This window comes from Betta splendens, chromosome 4 (assembly GCF_900634795.4).
Source record: "Betta splendens chromosome 4, fBetSpl5.4, whole genome shotgun sequence".
Classification (NCBI taxonomy): Eukaryota; Metazoa; Chordata; class Actinopteri; order Anabantiformes; family Osphronemidae; genus Betta; species Betta splendens.
Genome location: NC_040884.2, coordinates 21430893 through 21454551, shown reverse-complemented (window position 1 = coordinate 21454551; position 23659 = coordinate 21430893). Strand labels below are relative to the sequence as shown.

Genomic DNA, 23659 nt, shown 5'->3' with positions numbered 1-23659 from the left:
ATTTAAGAGTTAATATGCTCAGTACAATCGGTGCTATTTCTCTTTTTAACAGAAGAGTTCTACAAAGATTGTTCACTTATTTTCAGTGACTTTATTTTGTTAAAATACAAAGGTGATTTGAGGTCAATCGTTTCGTTCATATTCTGAAGAAAAACACGATCCGGAAGTGTTGCTCAGCAGCTTTGATGTTGCCAAATCCGCTTTTATCTATCTATCGTCCCTCTTCAAAGTCGCTTATAACTATTAACACCGCTGCCAACAACTGTAGTAGCTTGTTTTTGATCGGTGTATATTGTTTTTAATTTAATTGACTAGACTTCTTTAATTAGGTAATCTGCCATCCCTTCCCGTTTACGTACCATAGCACTGTTTACTTGTTTTTCTGCTAGGACCTGGCAACTCCGAATGGCGACGCTCGGACATGCTACAGTATGTTTACCTTCGCAAAGATGACGATCGTCTTGCTTATTGGCTTTCTGTGGTGTGTGTCATTCTGTTCCTCGGATCAGAGAAATTATAGACCCATTATCGGTACGTTTATCACAGTCTTTTGCGCTGTTTCAAACTAATACGAGCTCAAAGTAGCATCGAATGCTAATTACACAGCGACATGTTGCTCTAACGGTCAGCTGTGTTTATAGAAGGCGTCTGCTTTACTTCACATGTTTTATTGTTATTATTTTTAAAGGTGTCCTGGCTCAGGAGGTCTATTCACCCAAACCGAACCAAACCGCCTACATTGCAGCGTCCTATGTGAAGTTCCTGGAGTCTGCAGGAGCGAGGGTCGTCCCCGTCATGTGAGCTCCTGCTTTCATTACTGTAATAAAACCACAGGTCATGCTTCATGCGCTGCCTCCAACCTAGACCTCCCTGTTAACAATTACAGGATAAACCAGACGCTGGAGGAGTATAAAGCACTGTTCCACTCCATTAATGGGTAAATATACTGTTTGTTTGACTAATACTTGACACCCGAGCTTCACCTGAGTCTTTATTGAATGTGTTTTGTCTTGGTTTATAGTTTTATTTGTTCTTTGTTTGTTAAGACAATGTCCTGTATTGCTACAGTCCTTCTCTAAGTTTATATTTATCCTGCTTCATATTAGTGTGTCCTTCGACAGGATTCTTTACCCAGGAGGGGGTGTCAGCATTATCTCATCAGGATACGAGAGGGCTGCAAAAATCTTTTATGAGCTCGCTATTGAGGTATATTAGTATTAAGTGGCTTTTATGGAGTTTGTTAGGTTTTGTTGATGTCTCATAAAACACTGACATTTAGGCAAACAAGAGAGGCGACTATTTCCCGGTGTGGGGAACCTGCCTCGGATTTGAGCAGCTGACTTATTTAACTAGTGAAAAGACTGCGCTGACATTTACCAACACCAGTGGTGTATCCCTGCCTCTGAATTTCTCTAATGGTAAGGCTTGTTTTAACTGTATAACATCTGGGAAAAACATTGATTTTGTTAATAATGACCGTAATCCTATTTCATTTCAAGAAGCCAAAAAAAGCAGGATGTTTAAAGAGTTTCCAGCTGAACTTATGAAAGATTTAGCTTCTGATCCACTGACGGAAAACTCTCACAAGTGGAGTCTGTCACTGTTGGTAAGTCAGGCATTACTGTCAAAAAAAAGGCACCGACATGAAGGTTTACTAGATTGTATATAAAACACAGTGGGTTTATCTAAAGAAAAAAAAACATCTCTTTGAATTCAGACTTACAACACAAATGAGGAACTGAAGACATTTTACAAAGTTCTCTCTACGAATACAGATGGTCAAACAGAGTTTGTGTCAACTGTGGAAGGTAGCATCACGTACAAACTTACATTTAAGGTTTACCGTAGAGAACTGTCACTGAGCACTTCCATTTTGTTTCTTTTCTTTTTGCAGCTTATGATTACCCAATTTATGGAACACAGTGGCATCCAGAGAAGAATGCATTTGAGTGGACAAAGCCTTACATTCCTCACTCCCCGTCAGCTATCAGGACCACCTTCTACGTGGCTCAGTTCTTTGTCAGTGAAGGTATGAGCACAGTTTGCACTCTCTGATTGAATAGTCGGCAGCTGCATGATGGTCTTTGCAATGTGTAAATGTCAGTATTGTTTTTTTACCTCTCTACAGCCAGGAAGAACTTCCACAGATTTGAATCAGAGGAGGGGGAGAGAAAAGCACTGATATACAATCACAGTCCTGTTTACACTGGAAACAACAGTGGCTTCGAGCAGATATACTTTTTCTGATGCCTGTTTGCAAAGGGCTTTTCATAATCCGCAGCTGATTGGTTGTCTTAATCATGTGACTGCTGAATGTTTACACACAATTAGAGCCGTTTGATTTTGCATTTGCTGCTCTTCCCTTTAGCTGAATCTGCAGCTGAGCAATCTTCAATGGGGAAATTGGGTAGAATTATGTTTGCAGGGTAAACCACAGTGCAGTGCAGCATTTAAATATGTTTTGTTGATGGTGTAGCTGCAGATTTAAATGAGTACAAATACAGCACTGTGACATTTTAAGAATTTTGCTCCAGTGAGTGCTGTTTAAAATAGGCTGCTAATTGATGGCTCTGAACCAGCAAGTTTGAATATATTGTGTTGCAGGTAAACAACAGATCAGAAACATGGAAGGATGATAAAATATCTATTTTTTTATTCTAACATTTACCTTCATGCCACAATCTGTCGTTAATCTCTGTTTATACTTTGGATAACAAAGTTGAGCATCTTGGAAAAAGTCCGTATCCAGTGGCAGGAAAGTTCACTGTTGCCATTGGCATTTATAAAGTCCACATCCAACTCATTTCAAGGACAGCAACAGGAGAACAGAAATTAATAGTCAAATGTAACGTCCAAAATCCTTAATGCACAAATAACACTCAGTTAACATTGGTTTTTTTTCCTTTTTAGAATAAAATTATATTTGAATAACATTTACACATCAAGCTGACGAGACTGAGATGGTAATCACAATACTACTGGAAATGTAATTTATGCAATCCAGTAAGGAACATTCAAGATGTCAAAATTACCATGTGGCGCTGAGCTATCGGGGCTAGTGCTGCAAATAACCTCGTAACATGCACTGAAATGTAGCACAAATGGCATTCAAGAAAAAAAAAAAAGAGTTGTGCCTCAAGTAAATAATTTTGTATTCATTGACTTGCACTTTAACTAATACCATGATTCCCTATATACAAATGTTATTTCTAAGGTGCCTATATATGCACTTGGTCAGCATTGGACAGCTGCACATTGTCTTCACTGTTGAGCTGGATGGAGGGTGGAACAAATCTTAATTGGATAAAAGTGTAGGGTTTGACTTCACACAGGAACCTTAACAATGTGAGACTATTTCTGATTTGGCTCCTGGGATGATAGTGTTATAATTACTGTAGTTGCTACTCCACTGTAGGTGGGATGCTGCATTTATGATGATGTGCCGTGTTGCATACCTCCATATCTCCTCTGATGGTCACCTAGAATATCGAGGTGTTACTGCTGTTTGAGGGTGTCTTTGAGCCAAAATTTCACCTGTACTACTGTAGTTTGAGAAGCAATGGTGCATGCAGATTCTGTACATTTTAGATCTATAACAATGTCATTGGGTACATTTCCATGAAGTGTTATTTAAAAAACTAATACTCTTAAATCACTTTTTTTAAATCTAGCTGTCATTGTGTTATCTAATTTGAAGCTACAGCTGTAAAATTTTAGAAATGAGTTTGTGATTTCTTTGGAGTTAAATAAAAAAAGAACAACAACTCATTTGTTGAATATTAATTTAACTAGCAACTGCTTAGCTTAGCATTGAGATGGTAGTTGAGAAGAACTGCTAATACTGGCGTGTTTTACCAAGCTCATCAGCGGCTGTAACAAAATGAGCTTGCTCTATTTCTTAATGCAGTCCCGCAGCAGGATGTTGTCTGACAAAGTAAGGCACAGTGACTAAAATAAGTGGATATTTTTTACCAGAATATTAAGAAACAAATGTTATTGACTTTCTTCCGACCATTTAACCAGTTATTCAGCAGCTACTGAAACACAAAATGAAGCTACAAGATGAAACCAACATCAGGGCAAAGAAAATCTCTGTAACAGCTGAATGTTTGTGTGCTATTTTACATGTAAGAACAACTGACACAACCACAGTCCAACATGAAAAGTTCTTCACAACTTTAAAAATAGTAACGTTTCGTATGCGCACAACTCCAGACATCCCTGGGAAACGGCAGGCAGCGTTTTTCACCTGATGTCATGGATATGCAAGCCCACGAGTGTGCTATTAAGACGCCGCTCCTCCTTACAGCGTGAAAGTCCGTGCGAGAGGCGAGGATCCCCCTCCACTGCTTTCGAGGAGCTGATCCATCCTGCTGTAAAATCAGTATGTTCCAGAACAATATATCAAGTCATCAGTTTTTGTTGGATCTGTTTCGGACAGAAATCGAGGAGGGGAGGATCGATCGATGTGGGATTTGACCCGTTGTCGTCTGGAACGGCAGTTTCCCGTTCCGCTTGCAGACGATGGGAGTCCAGATGTGGCAAGCCGAACCAAAACAAAGGTAGCGAGAACAGATGAGGTGCGTATTGTGGACAACTGAACTCCAGTGTTGCGCTTGGGTGCAGGGACATGATGGCGGTTTGGTAGGTGAGCGTCGGGGCTTGCGCCAACTAACCCTCATCTTCACTCTCTTCCTCCAGAGCCTCTTCGAACACTCGCTCTGGTAGCCTGAAGCATTCCTCGAAGAAGTTCACCAGGGACTGGCTGAGGTGCTGCCGTGTTGCTTCACTGTGAATGAAGTGGCCTTCGTCTGGGTAGATCTTAAGACGTGAAGCACAAGGTAAGCTCTATACACATCAGACTGGACACTGCTTTGTCAATTTATATTTAATTATATGAATTGATTTCAAATAATTATGCGTAATTTTCACTTGAGTGTAAAATGAAATGTAAATTAAGGTTGTGAATAAGCAGAGTTTAACAGAAGGTTAAGTTAATTTTCATGTATATACATATTATGGGCTACAGGAGACCTCAGGTCCATGTGTGCAATAACCTGAATCAGTCACTAATGAGCTTCAGTGACCATTACTCTGCGGTACATGTATATGAATTGGATTAGTCCTGGTGTTAATGCACGAGGGGCAAGAAGGGTCTCATAATCTAATTATGTGAAATGAAGGCACAGTGAAAGGTTACGCAGCACAAATGTGACTTGATTCTAAATAAATACTCAAATGTAGAAAGAAATATAAATGTGTGCGGAAAATATAAAAGCCAATAAATATTCATAATTAATCATCTATGTCTCATCTTCATAATCTATGTTGCAATTTATTCTAAATTCATTTCTATTTATTTTTGTCTGCATTTATTTAGACAATTTGTCATTTCTTTTTTTGTATTTATGGATCTATATCTATTTCTGCACATTTGTATCACATCTGTATTTCTACTTTATTTCTACTTTACCCACCTGTAAAGTGTAGTTGGCCTTTTCATTTATGAGCCGAGTGATGAATTTAGCTGTGTGTTGAAAATGTACTTTTTCTGGAAAGACAACAAGACAGATGACATCAACATCTGATCTGTGTATTCACTTCATTATTCCTTTAGATCTGACACTTCTCAACAAGCGTCGACATACCGTCAGCTGTTGGGTGTATAATAAGAAACTTTTTATCCATGAACTGAGACGCTCTATGTTCTAAATTTGCCATCTGATGTAAAATAAGAACAAAACACAAGTGGTTAAAGTGATACAATATGATTCCTATTTAAATGTTTTTTTATTTACTTTAAAGCATTTGTCATACTTACTGTGTACGCCCTCGCATCAGGTTTTGGAAGTCCGAGATACCGCTCTGAAAACGCTGAGGCTAGAGGATAAAAAGTGTCCGTTAATATTTGCTTTTACATCAAAACCGAATTAAACACAGTAACTAGTCCATTGTGTGATTTCTGCCGTGGTCTCTGGCCATTTTGAAAGTAAAAGTGTAGTTCATTGCTACTAGATGGGTGAATACATTCAAATGTATTCACCCATCTACATATTCTTTAATCTTGTCTGCATTTGCAATTCCAAACTTATAGAATGTCACGACTTGTCTCTCACCCTCCTGGCAAAGCGCGGGAAATCAAATAGATGGGAAATCAGTCACGCCGCCGCGACCGACTCCTCCTTAATTTGCAGCTCCCTGACTCAGTGCGCCTACAGCTGCTAGAGCCCCATCTCCCATCCTGTTTCTCTCCCTCGCATTGTGTTGCTCTCCTCGTACACAATTCAACATTTCACGCATTTCTTTTTTCAGCAGCTGAGGTGATGCGGTTGTAGTTAACTTTGTCTGGCACTATTGCGAATCTGGTTTTGTTTCATCTGTGACCTCACACTTAAGGTGAAGCAGCTCACGTACTGTATACTACAGTCATTTAATAAGTCTCAGGTGCTGCAGGTGGAGAAGTGCTGGGTTTACAATCTCTCCTGCTGAACAGTTGGTGACAGCACTGGACGGTGAATAATAAAGCACAGAGACACAGACTCCATGTTGCATGATTCTGTGATGGTATAGATGGAATCACTGCAGGCTTGCACTCAGCTTACCATATAATTCAAAGTTAGTAATTGGTGACAGGACAGCGCCACATTTTACAGGTGAATCTTCACCGCTCACCAAAAGGCTGGTCACGTAGCCCCCATACACCTGAGGAACAACAAGCACATGGACATGGAGGAATTAGTTAGAGACTCTTCCTTGCATGTAAACATCATTTCCTGAGCTGCTCTGTGTGAACTGGTGACCGACAGTGTTTGATAGTGGTTTGTTACCTTTCCAAAAGCACCAACTCTTGTTTTGTCAACATAGGGCTCTTTCAAAATAAAACTGCAAAAGTAAAAAAAAAACAAACATGTGTGGTTAGAAAGATGGTTTTTACTGTTTTGTAATATTTGCATATGCTTCCTCATAGTAGCTGCTGTCATTATCACATGCAAAGTGTTTTAAGCTATATAGTAATTACCCTATCTTACAATTACTTACTACTACTACAATTACTACTATACAAATTTAGACATATACTTACTAGTGTGCTCTGAAGCACAAACAAATAATTCCTCCTTGTCTACATACTTGAGTGCATTCTTCTGGTCCTGCTCCTCCAACTGGCCCAGTTTCTTCTGGACCCAGTGCAGGAGGTTGGTCCCCTGGTAGCCGCTTCCTCGTCCGTCACAGCGCACCACGATGGCACCAAAGCTGCTCACCAGCACTGTGGACCAGTCCATTTGAAACTGCTCCGACACCATCTGGCCACCAGGTGTCCCATCGCTGCGAATGGACAACCGCAGAAGCCAATCACTACTAAAACCAAGCTGTTTTTAATGAATAATAAGATGGAACTAAACAAATTACAATTTAGTGACTGGCTTGAATCCTGTCACTGAACATTTACTTTAGTGAATATTAGAAGGGCCAAAGTCTGAGTCTTTGAACTGAATTGAACAATAGTCCGAAGCCTGAGGGAAAGAAAGCTAATGATGAAAAGAGAAGTGTAATTTCCTTTATTCGAGGCCAGAGCAGTTTTGTTAATATGCCTGATTAAAAACAGAAAGTCTCCCTGACTGAGCCACGTCCTCATATAACTTCTAGAGACATGAGTTAACAGTTAATGAGCATTTTATTAGCGTGTGAGGTAAATGTGCTCATACATACACGAGCAGGAGCAGCGGGTAGTTAGACGTTTCCATGAAGCCGGCTGGTTTGAGGATCTGCAGTGACAAGGCTGCGACACAAATACGAACACAATCAGCACAAACGGCGCCTGAATGAGGCGGTAGTTTGATACAAGCTCACTCCAGGCTGTTAAAATAGTGGCAACCAAACAAATGTGTGCTGCTATTCTATATACGCACTGTAATCCTCCATGTTGATCTCCTTGTACTCCACTGTGGGCATCTGCATGGATTCCACAATCAGCCTCAGGTTTTCATTGCTTTCAAGTTTGTATACTTCAGAGATGCCTGCGGACATGAATCACAGATGACACGGCAGTTTACTAAGTGACTGGAGGTTATTATTTTTAAATTATATTTAGTATCAGTCAAGCTTTTTTATGGCCTTTTTCCTGAAGGGATTGCTTTAGGATTATGTGTAGCGCTGTGCATTGAAATGCATTTAAAGCAGCTCCACATAATATAACAACCTGTCATCCTTTCAGTCTGTGAGCAGGAAGTTAAATAAATAAGAGCAGGCATGACTTTGACCTGGATTCTCTCATGCCCAATTTTATTCCTTGACAGGTTGTCCAAAAAAAGACGCCCAGCTGTGCTTGTTCCACGGCTCCAGATGGGCTGTGCAACACTAACTTATCACAGTTGGTTGCATTGACTGCTGAAGTCAAAGGGGAGCCGGCAAACTTTGTATTTCAGGATTGCTTGTGTAAACAGGGAAAAGGCAGCCCCCAGGAGGGAAATCAACAAAGAGCTGCCAGGTTTGTCCGTTCTGACACACTCAGATAAAACCTGCCGGCCGCCGGAGGAAAACTTCACTTAGAACTACAAAAAGCAACATCTCTGCCTGTATAACCGTCTGAAGCAGTTCAGTATGAATGCACACACTTGTTCTGATCTGACTGTGACTCAGACAGTGCTCTGTGTTGGCCAATGTTATTTCACCTGACTCTGGCCCAGGTCCAATTGAGTAACATCATAGCTGTAAAACCACCGTTGTGCTGGCCTTGCTAGCAGCCGCTACAGTGATGTGAGTTGTTCCATTCTTTATCCACCAACCAAGAGGCCGACAGGCTGCAAACCATTAACTAGAAGTCTGCTTCGTAGACAGATGTGGTGGTTTACAGTGTCTCCTTGAAGTAGGAACGTGGACCAGGACCTGGGCTTGGCTCTGGGTGGAGTTTAGATTGTGTTTGACATTTGAATGGAATCTTTCATGGTTATTAGAATTGATTGCTTGTTCTCAGAGACCTCATACTGGTAAAGACGACACTCACTGCAGTAATCAAATTTGAGCATGCAGATATGGATGTTGGACAGGTCGTAATTTAATGAGCACAGCCATTGTGAAGGGTAATGTGATTACTGCCTCATGCTGGACTTGGCTCCTAGACAAACACTGACTCGGTGAACAGGTGGTCGTTCTGCACTGAAGCACAGCACGTTTGACAAGATCATATGTATCTGCATACTATGGGCCACATGCATTGTCCTAAACATGTCACATTCCAGGAAAGTAATTTAGTCATTGTACAGTGAATACTCACTTTCTCTGTCTTGGGTCTCACTCTCTGCGTCTCTCTGCGTCTTGTAAACTGATACAAAGGGAATGTCTGGGCCTGATGAGACAAAGCAGGGAGTGAAAAAATTCAGTTGCATTTATTTGTAAAATGCAGGTGCACATATTGTAAGTTTAATTCCTGTTAGGCAAGAGCACAGTGTGAAATGATGTGTCGCCTCCTGCGCCTGCACATGAGATGAAAAAGGCAGAGGCAGAGAGATGTCCCAGATCTTTTGTCCGTCAGAGAAAGAGGGAAATCTACTCGATTTATGTAATGCAATATTTGAAATAGCTGTTCCACATCTAGGCCACAAACAGAAGCTAAGTCCTTCTAGCTAAGCCTTAAAACTGAGGGAGGAGAGACAGTGGTGTACATTAAGTGACTGATGTATGGTACTATGGCAGATTAGGAGCAGTACAGAAACATTGGTAATGGCTTTGGTGGAAACAACACTGCCCATTTGCTTTGTTCATCCTATATTTTCCCCTTCCACTCTCTCTCTCTCCTTGTGGTAATCATATTATAACCTTAGTGTATAAATTCTTGAAGGCAGGGTGCAGGAGGAGGATTACAAATGTATGAGCTACAGGAGCAAAATACTATACTAAGGCAGTTTATGACAACATACTATACTATGGCATATTTTCTGACTATACTAAGCCATGTTTTTGATGACATTCTATACTATTGTATATTTTTTGACTAAATACGTTACTAAAACATAGTTCTTGATGTCACACTAAAGCATTTTGTGACAACATCCTATACATATTTTTTTACAAAGGTGTGATTCTTTTCATAGTTCTTTACAACTATGGCACTACTATAGTACTATACTACTTTTTGATTAAATATTATACTAAGGCATTTTTGATGACATACAACACTAGGATGTTGGATTAATATAGGATTAATATCTGAGTATGTTGTAGTATGCTGTCAAAAATGCCTTAGTATACAGTATGTAGTCCAAAATATGCTATAGTATAGTCATGTCATCAAAAAATAAAAAAATACATTAGTGTATTGTGTTGTGAAAAAATATGCCAGTATAGAAAAAATATAGTAAAAATTATTTCTAAACTTATAAATCATAGCTTAGATGATCAGGCAGACTGCAGTTACCTTGGCACTTAAGCAGGAAGTAGCTCATGTTGTGGCTGAAAGAACCATCGATGTAACCACAGCTGCTGGACAAGGCGCACGTCAAGCATCTGCGATTGAATGAACCAAAGGTGTCGGCGCTGTGGAAACCAAGAAGACGATGTTGAAGGTCCAAATGAGCAACCTGTTCACTTTTTCCATGTTAGACCCCAAAGGTTAAACAACCTATTTACCTGTACAGATGCCTTCTCTTAGGACCATCTTCAGTGCTCAAGAAGTATCTACATTAACAAAAAAACAAAAACATCATAATGTTAATGTTAAATGAAAGATTTGGTTTTGATTTTTTGTTAGTTTTCTTGTTGTTTTTGTTGCAGCCAATCAATTAGGCAGAGAAATTTAATCATCTGGACTGAACGATGGAGAGAAGAGTAGACAAATCCTGTTAATACAGAAGTAGTGATCTGTTAGCACCTTAGAAATCATGATTCTGGCAGTGTCTCTGCACACATGTGAGACTGTTTGTGTGAGTGTGTCTGACTCATAGCGGAGCATGGGTGTGACCTCATAGTTCAACATGAGGTGTTTACACTGAGCAGTTGATTGTCTGAAGAACGTGAGGCTCACCACAATGCAAAATAAATATGGTTGCCTTTTTAAAATGCAGCAGCGCTACATACTTATGCCTCATAATTAGTGTACAGTTTGACAAACAGGATCATTTCCCTGCTGGACAGCAGCAATCAATCTCATTCGCTGTACTCTGTCCATGGTGCTGAAAGTCTGCAGTTGAATGTTTCAGCACCATGGACAGAGTACAGCGAATACTGACATATATACTGTCTGACCAAGATCTAGTCCTGTGTTTCCCCTTTAGGACAGAAGGAGAGAAGGCTCGACAACAAATTATAATGGTCCAATAAATAAGTTTCTACTGTGAGCTGGTGATGGTGGTGGTTTGTGCGTTCTCACATCAGTTGACTCTCCTCATTGTAGGCCAAGACCTGGGTGACATCCCAGTCTCCAGAAGTGATGGACTGCAGCGTGTCTGTGCTGGTGTTCGGCTGTAACCAAGGAGAAGAAAGAGTATTGTACTACTGCCTAAAAATATTATCTTAGATTGAGAGGAAATTATTTTCTGCTGTTGAAAGACACCCATTGCAGATCAAATAGCAATAATATATTAATTGTATTCAAAAACTGTGGCCTTACTATGCAAAACAAATGAACTCATAACAAATTAAAGTTTTATGTTTCTTATATTTTTTACCTGGGATATTGACATAGAGATGTGGAAGAACTTCCCCCGGCCTCCTTGAGGAATGGCTCGGGTGAAGAAAAGCTTCAGGCCATGTTTGGAAAACAGCGGCTTCTCATTCTGAGAGAAAGTTTTAAAGCCAGGGACTTAAAGCATGATAATACCACAGTATAAAAATCAATTTGGAACATAGAATAGTAATTACAGTCCCTTTAATGAGCAGCTGTGTGTGTGTGTTTGCTTTCTGACCTGTCTGTGCAGCCACCCTTCACTTTCATCTTCATGTTTCTGTAAAATCAGTAAAGCAGGTTTCATTCACCCATGAAAAAACAGCCTTCCATATTTACAGCATGGGGTCAATCTGTACCTTAGTGCAGACTCCCGTTGTGGCCTCACACAGCGTGAGTATCGAGATGTTCTGAGCTCTGTTTAGCCAGTTTATGGCCAGTTTGGTGGTCGTGGCCCATTTCACCATAGTCACATAATATTCACTAAAAAACAGAGAAATAAATCACCATCGACAGCGGGTAAACGACAACAGAGACAAATATACTGTAGAGCTAAAATGTTTCTGGTCACTAACTGCAAATCAGGATAGAATTTTAAAAAGCAATAAAATACTAATGATCTCTAGAGGAAAAACTGAGACATCCAAGCAGCACAGTACTGTATAATGAGCCACAGTCAACGAGAGCAAGAGAAACTGGAGAAATGTGAGCACAGCAAACTGAAGCAGTAACTTAATGGAAGCTAACACGAGATCACATTAAACAAGACAGAGAAACAGACTTTTAATGCAGCACAAATACAGCATGTTGTTAAAGTCTAAATTATAGCTGTGTATGTAGCACTAAGCAGATGACTATGGGAATAGATAATTATTATATACCAGCAAAGAACATAATTATTATCCCTCTTTATGAAATCAAGCAACACCCTGAATGTTTCCATGACAGACAGAACCAAGTGTTTATAGATTTATTGCTTCAAAAAGAACAAAGAGAAAATATCCACTATGTTTGGACCATTTTAAATTTGTTTTTTAAAGGTATCTGTTAATTGAAATAACAAAAAACTCAAAATAATTACCCCCTTTATAATTAATTGGCAGAGTTCTACATTTTTATGGCACCATGATATGGCTTCTTACCAGAGTAGTTCCTCTGTCAGTGGTCTCACTGGCCCTGTTCATGGCACTGAATTTACTGTAGTTTAATACTGAAACATGGTTTGAATAAAAAAAAACAATACCTTTGGCCCTGTCATTCTTACTTTTTGTTTCAACTCAGTGCATCAAAGGAATATCTTAATTAACTTAGATGAGATTTTACTTTAGCTCTTTTGGGAGCAAGTAACCCATGAACACCTCTGGTTCTGTATAATATGCATAGTATGAGCGTAGAGAGTGCTTTGACTGCTCACCTTATCCTGGGATCATCAGGTCTCCTCATCTCGATGGTGTGAAGAGGCCCGTTCAGGTTGACAACGTACAGCGTGATGACCGGGTTCTCCTCTCCGGCCTGAACAAAACCACATAACACCCAGTAGATTTATGAGCAATATAATCCACAGGGTTGCAAAAACAGAACTACTTAGTCAAGGGCTGTTGCACCTTAGGGTAGTGATACTCCTTCCCCATTGGGTAGGGTGTGCCTGTGAACATTGGCAGCTCCATCCTGGGCACCAGAGTGTCGTTGATGGTGGCATATGCCAACCTGGCGCCATCTGGAGACCACCAATGTGCAATATGGGAATGGAATACCTCCTCTGGAAGAGTCAGAGCGCAACGTCCACTGATCATAATGGCAGTGAATAAAAACCTCAAACAGCAGAAGCTAAAGTTAATTACATGGCTGCAGGCCAAGAGCAGCAACCCTGCTCCTTGTAAGGGTTAGAAATTAACAGGTGTTCTGGGTAGAATGTGTTTTAAGTGCTGCAGCAGGAGAAGTCCATGCATTAAACAGTCATCATATAACTTAAGGGACATAAAGTCAAGCATTTTATGTTACTGCAAATTGGACTAAGCAAAAACTGCAATACCAAAAATAAATCACAGTTAATAATAAATGTAAACGAGTAGTGCAACAAAATCAGGTTAAAGCTGGCACACAATCCTCCACACTCAGCGGTCCACGCTACTAATTCTGTACCTGACCCGTTTGATATGGCTGCACTTCCTCTCTAAGACCTGCGGAACACACAACAAAGTGCAGGTCATAAATCACCTGGCTTCTAATCTTCACGCAGCCAATCGACCAAAACTGAAAAAATAAATACACCAAACAGCAATTTCCCACCAGGTACGGTCCAAATACTCAGTGTAGTTCACCAGATGACTTTCCTTTCTGGGTTCTTGTTATCTTTTGGTGCTTGTGCTCCGTTGTCCATGAAACTAGACTTGACCCGCTGCCTCGAGTGCAAGTGTGTGTCTTATGTAGCGATGGCGCACACACACACTCCAGTCAAAACTGGAAATAATTGGGCAGAGGAGCAGGTCTGTTGTGTCACACACACACACACACACACACACACACACACACACACACACACACACACACACACACACACACACACACACACACAGTCAGGACACGGTGACTCACTAAGGAATTATGCAAATACCTCTGTGTTGAGAGAACTTTCTGACAACGCAAAGTACCGCAGTCACAATCGCGCCTCGTTATTAAACTTGAGCGACCAAAACTGTCCGACGCCTTCCCACAGCCCGCCGCGAGCTACGTTTAAATCAACTTATACATCAACTCCAGCAATTAAAATGTCATTAATGTTGTTTATCTGTGGAACTGGGTGCTGGCTTCAGGGAATTAACAGGCATCAACGAGCAATTAGCATTTCCATTAACTGTGCACGCTCGCTGGGTTTCCTTGATACGCTTTTGACAAACTCTGCAGATGAATCTGCTCTAATGTGTTGTGGTGGCTGTGTCTTTCTACCGGTCACTGCTACCAGACATCTGTATTCCATCGACATGTAAAGAAATGGGGCTAATGTACTAATTCAGTCCTGTTAATCTTTGCTCTCCCGCCCAGCCTGGAGTGTCCACCTGCACCCTGCTGGCAGAGCTCGGCGGGGAATGATTGCATCGCGCCGTCTGGTAATGAACGGAGCAGCACAGCTTTATGCTGCATTTGCAAGCGATGGGATGAAAAAAAAAATCATGTGTAAAAATGATTTCCTGCATGGCCAGTTCCGCTGCTGTCTGCCGACTTCACTGGCGGATGCTTAAAAAGCTTTCCATGCTGAGTGGAACCGCCGGGCTGTCGGATCCGCTCGGCTGGGGACGCCCGGTCACCTTGGCTAGTCAAGGAAAAAGTGGCTGAGTTTCCAGAAGCATCCTGATGTGCGCATCACAACAAAAATAAAGCAATAAAAGAAGCGAGCGCCCGAGTGGTAGCAGAGGGAGAAAGGTGTGCAGCGGCATTTCTGATGAGCCAACTCTCAATTTCTTTCTCCTGATTACCAAGCTGTCGGAGGTTCGTCTGCCCTCACCATGTTCTCCGTCCCGCTGTGTAGACCTCATTATTCACAGAGCACAGGGCATCATTAATTCATGAGATACCCAGAGTCAAATGGTCAGTGTAAAATATTGAGGGCGAGGTGACAGATTCAGCCTGAGCTAACAAAAGAGAAGAAATCCAATCAAACAACTGGTTATTTCAGAGCAAAAGCTACAACTGGAGATGTTAGTCATGCGGTAGCACTGCAGCATTAATAATTTGTGATGCCAAAGTGACCCATGGAACGTCCCTTTAAAAAGGAAAACGCTGCCAGGCGTCCAACAGAGGGCAGTAGTGTCACACGCTGAAACCATCAGGTATGGAGAGAAGTCGAGCTTTTGTTCTAGCTCCTGTGTCTGATGCAGAACTACATAAAGGGTCCAGGTGTGGGAGTCAACCTACTGCAAACATGCTTTGGGATCATGGTATCGTCTGCATCCTGTATTAATAACCCAGCAAAGCACCAAACTATCAATTCTACATCAACATCAGGAAAAAAATTATTCTGGAAAAGCAGCGTGATTTGCTTTGTTCTTCAGCTATAATCTGAAATGCACAACATGTCTGGTCTCCTGGTTCGCTGTGAAGGGTCGATGACGTAATAGTCTAGTCCTCAGCCAACAGAAGAAGCTGCTACTATAAATACTAGTCATGTTACCGCTGTGCAGACTGAGGCGGTGGCGGCAGCGCAAGTGATAATTATGCATGACAACGAGGCACATGACAAAGCGAGGTGAGACTCTTATGAGCGTATTCAAAGTCTGTGGAAGCACAGTCTGTGCTTGATGCCTAAGGATTTAACAGAAACATAAAGCTGTTTGGATGACGAGAGCCATAATGCAGTAGGACCACAGACACGCAGTAGGAGCTCAGGCCTGAAGGGCCAAAGATACAAGTTGTACATGTTAAGACACTGGTCCATCCTGTAGGAACTTACTGACCCATAACTGAACTTTCCTCCAGAGGTTCAGCTTCCACGATTCTCCACCAGCTTACTGTAGGAGACAGCTTCTGTAGGAGGTGACTACATCTGCATGCATGTTCCGGCTCCTAAAGATGTCACATCACTCGCATGCAGATCTCTTAAGCAGGACAACTTTGTTCACAAGTGTCTTAAAACTAAACTACAAGCGGAGCAGCTCACATGTACTAAGGTATCAGCTTCAGCTCGCATTCGCATCACACTAAAACCAACATTTTATTTCCTTTATTGCTCGTTCCCCTTTCCAGCTCACAAGTGTTGATTATGTGGTTACTCCATGCCCCGCAGGCTTCGGCACAAACTGAGCGATAAACAGAAACAAGCCTGAGAACAAGGCTCCCGTTGCAAACAGTCATCTAGCCAAACATCTATGGGGCAAACATGACTCAAATCAAAGCAACGCTGGGTTTTTATCTCTGTTCACCAGAGCCCAATAAGCAGCTGCTTCCTCGGGCTGCGTCACACTGCAGGATGTGTCAGTATCAGTACAGCCTCAATAATCAGACAGATGACAGAACACTTGAAATTCTCCGGAGGCATTCTGGACTCTTACACGCAGCAACAGGGCTCTTGGCTGAGTCTCTGCGTTTTTCCTCTTTTTTTATTTTTTTAATTTTGCTTTTAATTTTCCCTGTTCTCTCGTCCCCTTTCTGCCTCTCGTGCACGCACACTACAAACGCACATTCACATTCAGGGATTAAGACAGCACAGCGAGCCACAGGATATCCAAGCCGGGGAGATTATTTGCCAACCTTTCACCCCCGGGCATCAAATCGGCTGCGCGGCGACAGGAAGCGCTTAAGACCTCATTTCTCCTCGGCGGCAGTCTGAGCCTCAGCTTGACCTTGGCCAGAGCACAACCTGAGTCATTAGCATTGGAAATCTCCGGCCTTGCAGTGTTGCTGATAAATGTAAACATTCCGAGCCCTGGCTCTGTTTCTAAGGTCTCCTGGCATCGCCACTGGGCCAGCGCCAAATCTATTTAGAGGCTTATAGATACACTTTTTCCAAAGGGATCAGTAATTGGAATTAAAATGACCTTTCGTGATCATCATCGGCTGCTTGTGCTGCATATAAAATTTATACCCAACAGGGTGGCCAAATATCACAGCCAACTGTGATTTTCTTGTTTAACATCTTATTCTAAAGCCATCAGCATTAATTATATGGATATATATTAATGGAAAACCACGGCTAGATAAATCTGGATGTGTCCTAAGCAGCCACAAAAACATATATATAGTCTATGTTCATGCTGTTAAATTCAAGATTAAAAGAAAATAAAAGGTTATGAAGGAGAAAAGACCATTCTTAAGCAGTGGCATTAGCCAAAGCTGCAGAACAATCCTAAAACATAGCAACAATACAGTATAACTAGATGTAGATTATCTGGAATCAACATAAATAAATAATATTAGCACCACCCAATATGTGAGTTATCCTTCTTTTTATCGCACTAAGGGAGGGGTTAAGCACATCGACATTAAATCTCTATTTACTAGTTGCAATAAACAAAACAGAGTTTTTCTGTTTCCATCATTTACTGTTATCTCAACATTCTGGAGCCAGTTCTGTTTTTTTATGTCTCTGTGACTTATCTGCTCAATAAATAATGAGAGTAAATTATCAGGCCTTCAGCAGCCCATAAATATGAGTTGGGGGGGTTAGACGCTGCAATATCGCGCTGATTAATGTTTAAATGGCTGAGCATGGATATTGCTCTTGAAGGATGGACGGGGTTTCAAATGTCAAGCTGGCTAATGTGGGAATAAGAGGAGTCAGGGGTCAACGACGTTAAGTGTAAGCGGAGGAAACAACCACACAGCTAATGTCCATGTGAACGGCTGACCTCAGATAACCAGAGTCACAGCTTCTCAGACGCTTCAAGTTCTCAGGCGCCTCCTGGGTTGCAGCCATTCACTCTATCAGAGCGATATGTATGGTTCCATAGTGACTCCAGGATTAACGGCTTGTTGTATGAAACACTCACGCTCTCTCCACTTCTCATCCGTTTTATCTACGAGCCGGCTGCTACCCATCTCCCTCTCTTATCGCTTATTAAAACACTGTTCCGCTGGAGCAGAGAGCACCCAGTGCGGCGCGGATGAATTCATTAGCTAAATGCTAATACAGCGTCCCCACTTCTTCCCTATTCGCCTGCAAGGCACACAGGTGAGCTTGGAGTGGCGGCGCCGGCGTTTGGAGAGCGCCGCGGCATCTGTGTCGGAGTGTGTGCAGCACCTGCTGATGCTGAATAGAAGTCGAACCATGTAGAACACTCATTCATGTTCAAGGCTGCTTTTCAAGGCAGAGGCAAATTGACAAAATTTCCATTTTAAATGAAATCAAATGTGAAATGCAGTAGATGAGGGAGTCAATCATTAATCCCAGTTTCTTTTCTCCTACCTTCATAGAGCCAGTCACTGAGCCCGTTAAAGATGACACCCTCCTTTCCAGTGGAGACCAAGCGGATGGAACGACTCTCCACCGTAGAGCGATAATAGATGTTGTTTTCAAAAATAAAGATCTGCAAAAGCAAAAGGAGGAAACAGTCTTTAATATAAACTGTGATTTGCAAGATGTTAAATTCATTTATTGAAAGTAGTTATTAATAATTTTAAAGAACCACGACGCACAAAGGAAATCCAGATCACAGTGTGCTATGTACTGTACACCAACACATTTTATCAGACATTTCAACAGAGGGGAAAACGCGGTATCACTCAGAAGATCTTCCCGGGGGTTGAATCATGCATTAGCATGGAGTTTTTCACCTGCCACATGCAGGAGATCAGTTGACGCTTTCTGCAACAGCACCGTTCGATAGGAGGGAAGCCAACGTTTTTGACAATAGTACAAAGAGCGCAACGAAAAAAAGCCTTTTCAATTTCTGATAAGAAGGGAAACCTTGGGACCAGATTTTGACTTTGACACTCTCCTGCATAGGCCTGCAGGGCTTTCAAGATAACTGAAGGTCAACTCTTTCATTACAGAGAATAATAGATCATCAGCACCCACGGTGAGAACCGAAGGGTGGGGCAGCTCTTGGGGCTGGAATTTTAAAATGTGACAGCCCCACTGCAATGCCGAAATCAATCTCAGGCTATTACAGAAAAAAAGGCTCACTCTGTATCACAAGGATTATGGAATCTTGTGGCCTCAAGCTGGTATCGTGGTATAAAATACTCACTCTGGGAAGCCTATGATGGGACATAGTACAGCAGGAAATCCAATACTTCAGCTGTCTACAATTGCTACATGGCGATTTTCTACTTCTCTTTTAGAGTGCACAAAAGGTAAAAATCGACAAATGAGCCATTCTTCATATTATATGACACCTATGTAACAGGAGTGTGACATTTATTAATCGGTTAAGTAATAAAATAAGATTTCTTATACGTCTGTGCCTCTTTAAGTGCGTATCACACAGTATCTGTCGCAGTTAATTTCTCTGGAGTAGACGCGAGCTGCAGGCCCATGTGGTTTGGTGCCACTTTGGTGCAGATGGAGCCCTTGTATGGAAGCTAATCTAGGCCACAGCACAGAGAGAAGACCTGCCCCCATTCTCTGAAGGAAGGCAGAAGTCTGCCAGCGATGGCTGGGATCCACATTTATCTTCTGCAAGAATATTTGGAGCGGATTACACGAAGTTTGCAGCCTGCATTCGGCGCGTGAGACGAAACTCTCTGCAACCAAAAGCACACTGACAATTACTCTTAATTGGTTTCAACCCACTTTCCAAATCAACTGTGGTGAACAGAAAGCAATGTAAGCCAATACTGCAGACCTGCCTCACAATGAAAGAGTTGTTAACCTCGCTGGCCTGGCAGGTGTCAGGGAGAGGAGTGTTCCCAAAGCCTGTAGTTTTAAACAAAGAGGCTCAAAGTTTCAGCCTGTTTCTAGGATTCAGGAGTTTGGATTTAACTCTGTGATTTTAGAGGTAGGCGCCACCTGTTGACCGGTTTAAGTACTTGCCGTGACAAGTTCACGTCAAAGTACAAGGCACAATGAATGCAGCTAGCTGCCGACACAAGACATTTTTTTCCTATGCGTTTATTGTTTTCCTCTCTTTGTGATAACAAAGAATAACATTTATCAATTAAATAAAATAAATTCAATTTCAATTATGTGCTACTTGTACCATCGTAACGCTTGAATATTCGCCGTAATATTTCTAACGTACTGTAATGATATACCTCGTTGGCCGCGTTCACTTGCAGGGAATAACTAAACGCACTTCAGATCTTCATAGAAGCACGCGACATAAATTGCTAATCAGCGTGCTCAAACTTTACTCGTATTGCTAACCGTTACATAAAAACAAGCACGAATCCTACTGACAATCGAACATTAGTTCCGCCTCGACAGTTCCGACGTATAAAGCGAACTAATTGATTTGTTTTAAGGTGTCTTATTTTAACTGTTATAAATACATAAGTGAACATTATACTTATTGTTTTTAGCTGTTTTATATGTTTTTTATGTAATTCATTTTTAACCCATTACACAGTCAGCAAAGAAAACACAATAAACAACCGCAGACATCTAAATATGAAGGCTTGTGTTGGCCGATGGATATTATTGTGCTTCAACCTCCACCTCTTCAGCGGAGGACATCTGAACCTGCAGGGGAACCAGCTGCTGCTCGCTCTCACAGTAACACAACTTGCCTGCTGGACATACAACCACTTTGTGACTAATGGTGGGAAACTTGAGGCCATATCAATCTAGCGACTGCGTTGATTAATCCACTAATGAGATAACAGGTAATTAATAGCATTGTGCTGCAGGATGTAATCACTTACAGTCAGTCAGCTCAGTAAAGCAACGGACTGAAGTTCATTCAGACTCATGAAGTCATCTATTGATGAAGGCGGATGATGACTCATCTCACAAGCCTTGCAAAGGACCATTGCTTCTTGGAATTTAAACAACAGTGCTTAATTTGAAATTTGTTCCCTGGGAAATCTCAGAGAATCACAAGGATGATTAAAACCATGAGGGATGAAAGAATCATCATAAAATGTCCCTGGAAGATAATCATTTGGATGTGACTCCATGACTCCATCTTTATTCTTATTCTTATTCTTATGTGTGCATGGAGTGATACACCACTGCTTGATCCACTCTCTGTCAGCGTGTTTCATATGTTTTATCATTTAATCAGACATTACAGTAAGTGAAATATGAGCAGAGAAGTGGAGAAAAATGAAGAAACAGGTGAGGCAACAGTATGTGATCCTGAACTCGTCTTGGTTCTCAGACGTCCTTCTGAAAATAGTTATAGGGCCTTTAAAGCTTGTGGCTTTACTACAAACCTCCTTAATTATTTATGGTAATATAAAGTCCTTCTGGCCAAACACTTTAGAAAAATAATGAGCTCTATAGTAGGAGCTATAAACATCTGAAGGACACAGAGTAACACACTTTACCCTTTTAACCACATGGACTTGTTTCACATTTTCCGTCTTCCATCTATTGTTTATGTTGATATTTTATGCCACAGTTTCTGTTTTTTTTTCTGAACCAGCAGGAAGAAGACGAGACACCGGCTTCATGGGAACGGCTCTTACCAGTTGCTGACCCTTGGGTCCCCAGCCTGCGTACTGCAGCTGAGCATTTCGCACCTCCGGCGGGTTCAAGTTCCACGTCTCCCTGAGGTGCACACACAGGAAACCAAAGGCCGTCAGGTGAAAGTGCAGACACGTACTGTACTGTACACACAGCCAGCGTCTGGCTCCAGCTCCGCAGAGGCACAAGAACAACACGAGTTTAAGTGTATCCATAAATATCTGGGCGCCATAACGGTGTCACCCCCCCTTATTGGGGAAAGTGCTGTGCGGTGCAGGCTGCAGAATTAGAGGTGCCACTGCCTCTATGTCTTTGTCTTGGGCTGAGGATGAATGAGGTCATATGCTGAGGTGGGCTTCTGGGCGCGTTACCACTGGGTGGCAGCATGCAAATGGCTCTGAGCCGGAGAGCTGCTGACAAAGCTGTTGTACCACGACCCAAGGTAGAAGTACTTTTAAAGTAAAATAAGTGAGGCGTGTACTAATCGGTACAGTAAGCCACAGCACTGATCAATGACAATTACTCAGTGCTTAATTCATCAGCTGCCACTCGTTGCAACCTTTGGTGGTTGCAATTGAATGGGATGGAGTGAGAAGCGAAAACAAGCCACAACATCATGAATGAAACTTCATCTGCTCTAATTCTTCTCTTGTGTTTAAATGTCAGAAATTTTGATTTGCATTTCTATATTTTTATCATTGTTTTTTGATATAATATAATATAATATAATATAATATAATATAATATAATATAATATAATATAATATAATATAATATAATATAATATAATATAATATAATATAATATAATATAATATAATATAATATAATATTCATGTGAAACCTGCTAGAGTTCCTTGCTGATCAACTAGCTTTGTATCTAATTGTGAAAAATGCCTCTGGTCACGAGGTTATCTGGGGGAACGGGGGACCGGGGGACGGGGGGGACGAGGGTGGGGGCATGACAATGTGAAGTCTGTGATGCTGTGATAACTCTTGCTGCCAATAGAGGTCACAGATAACTTGGTGTTCGTCAGAGGTGGATCTGAGGTCGTCGGCGCTCTGTGGGAGGTGCCGTGTGAACAGGTGGCGACGAGACGCCTCTAGTCCCAAACACCGAGGTCAGGTGACATCACAGGATGCGATAACAAGGCAGCCCGGCCGCCAACGGTACTTACGAAGTGTTCAGACTGCAGATGATGTAGAAGGCCGTGTAGGAATACTGGTACACCTGGAAGAAGGCAGAAACCATCGTCACCCGACACCCGCAACATAAAACACCCACACTTAACAGGATGATAGAATAATAATATAAGACAAAGCACGAATGACATGAACTTCACTTTTATTTAAAGTCCCATTATGATCGATGTTTCCCTTCAATCACTGCTCTGCATATTGCAAACAGTGGCGTCCGCGTTATAAATGCCCTGTTTATAAGCTGCGCAGGAACGCGTGATGTTACGACTCACTAGAGACACGTTAGCATTCAAAGCAGGGTCGTTTGCATGTGTGTTAGTATGCAAACGCTGTTTATTTAGCAATGACGTGTAATGTGTCAAGGTGATGGAGGCTTGGCTGCAGCAATAAATGCAAACACATGCGGTACAGCACTCTGGTGTGTCCTACTATTTTCTGCTCATATCGTTCATATGGGGTTTAGTCCGTGCCAGCATCCTGCACGCGCCAACAAGGGGCACGAGCTCTCTCCTCCGAGCCCGTGGTGGAGAGGAATGATGTAATCATAAGGTGCCGTACGTCCGTAGCGCTGCAGCATAATCGCCAATTCACGGCCAACGCTTCCTGTCCTGCTGTCAATCGCGTCCCGTCTCCCCCTGCGGCACCCTGGGGTTTGTTTGTGTTTCTGCCTCCCCTGCTTCAGTTCCAGCCGACCGCGCCGGCACCGGCCGCCGGCGCTGACAGGCGGCGCCGTGCGACGGG

General features: G+C 41.9%; 2 protein-coding genes across 9 annotated transcripts in view; one reads left to right on the top strand and one right to left on the bottom strand.

Annotated features, from left to right (window-relative positions):
* The first annotated feature begins 205 nt into the window (after window positions 1-205).
* ggh (gamma-glutamyl hydrolase (conjugase, folylpolygammaglutamyl hydrolase)) lies at window positions 206-3768 on the top strand. 4 transcript variants are annotated; one of them, XM_029145880.3, is made up of 9 exons: window positions 206-531; window positions 689-797; window positions 887-937; window positions 1107-1206; window positions 1280-1418; window positions 1503-1606; window positions 1718-1808; window positions 1895-2029; window positions 2129-3768. In XM_029145880.3, exons 1-9 carry the CDS (start codon window positions 432-434, stop codon window positions 2245-2247), a joined length of 948 nt encoding a protein of 315 aa, XP_029001713.1. In that variant the 5' UTR covers window positions 206-431; the 3' UTR covers window positions 2248-3768. The 4 variants fall into 4 exon arrangements, with proteins under 4 accessions (XP_029001713.1, XP_029001712.1, XP_029001715.1 ...); XM_029145879.3 differs by having other exon boundaries at window positions 208-531; window positions 1500-1606; XM_029145882.3 differs by having other exon boundaries at window positions 209-531; window positions 1122-1206.
* The window catches only part of dpp6a (dipeptidyl-peptidase 6a), a 116142-nt gene continuing 95114 nt past the window's right edge, over window positions 2632-23659 (bottom strand). For all 5 annotated transcript variants that reach the window (XM_029145876.3, XM_029145877.3, XM_029145878.3 and 2 more), the window contains 21 exons: window positions 22897-22949; window positions 21722-21803; window positions 18555-18675; window positions 13261-13415; window positions 13071-13168; window positions 12016-12139; window positions 11898-11936; window positions 11661-11768; window positions 11363-11454; window positions 10624-10671; window positions 10412-10530; window positions 9272-9343; window positions 7908-8015; window positions 7708-7777; window positions 7129-7323; window positions 6828-6882; window positions 6603-6702; window positions 5822-5880; window positions 5649-5721; window positions 5478-5551; window positions 2632-4821 (listed from right to left, as the gene is read on the bottom strand). In XM_029145876.3, the coding sequence (XP_029001709.1) occupies window positions 4672-4821; window positions 5478-5551; window positions 5649-5721; window positions 5822-5880; window positions 6603-6702; window positions 6828-6882; window positions 7129-7323; window positions 7708-7777; window positions 7908-8015; window positions 9272-9343; window positions 10412-10530; window positions 10624-10671; window positions 11363-11454; window positions 11661-11768; window positions 11898-11936; window positions 12016-12139; window positions 13071-13168; window positions 13261-13415; window positions 18555-18675; window positions 21722-21803; window positions 22897-22949 (1995 nt within the window). In that variant the 3' untranslated portion in view covers window positions 2632-4671. The remainder of the gene's footprint in view (window positions 4822-5477; window positions 5552-5648; window positions 5722-5821; window positions 5881-6602; window positions 6703-6827; window positions 6883-7128; window positions 7324-7707; window positions 7778-7907; window positions 8016-9271; window positions 9344-10411; window positions 10531-10623; window positions 10672-11362; window positions 11455-11660; window positions 11769-11897; window positions 11937-12015; window positions 12140-13070; window positions 13169-13260; window positions 13416-18554; window positions 18676-21721; window positions 21804-22896; window positions 22950-23659) is intronic.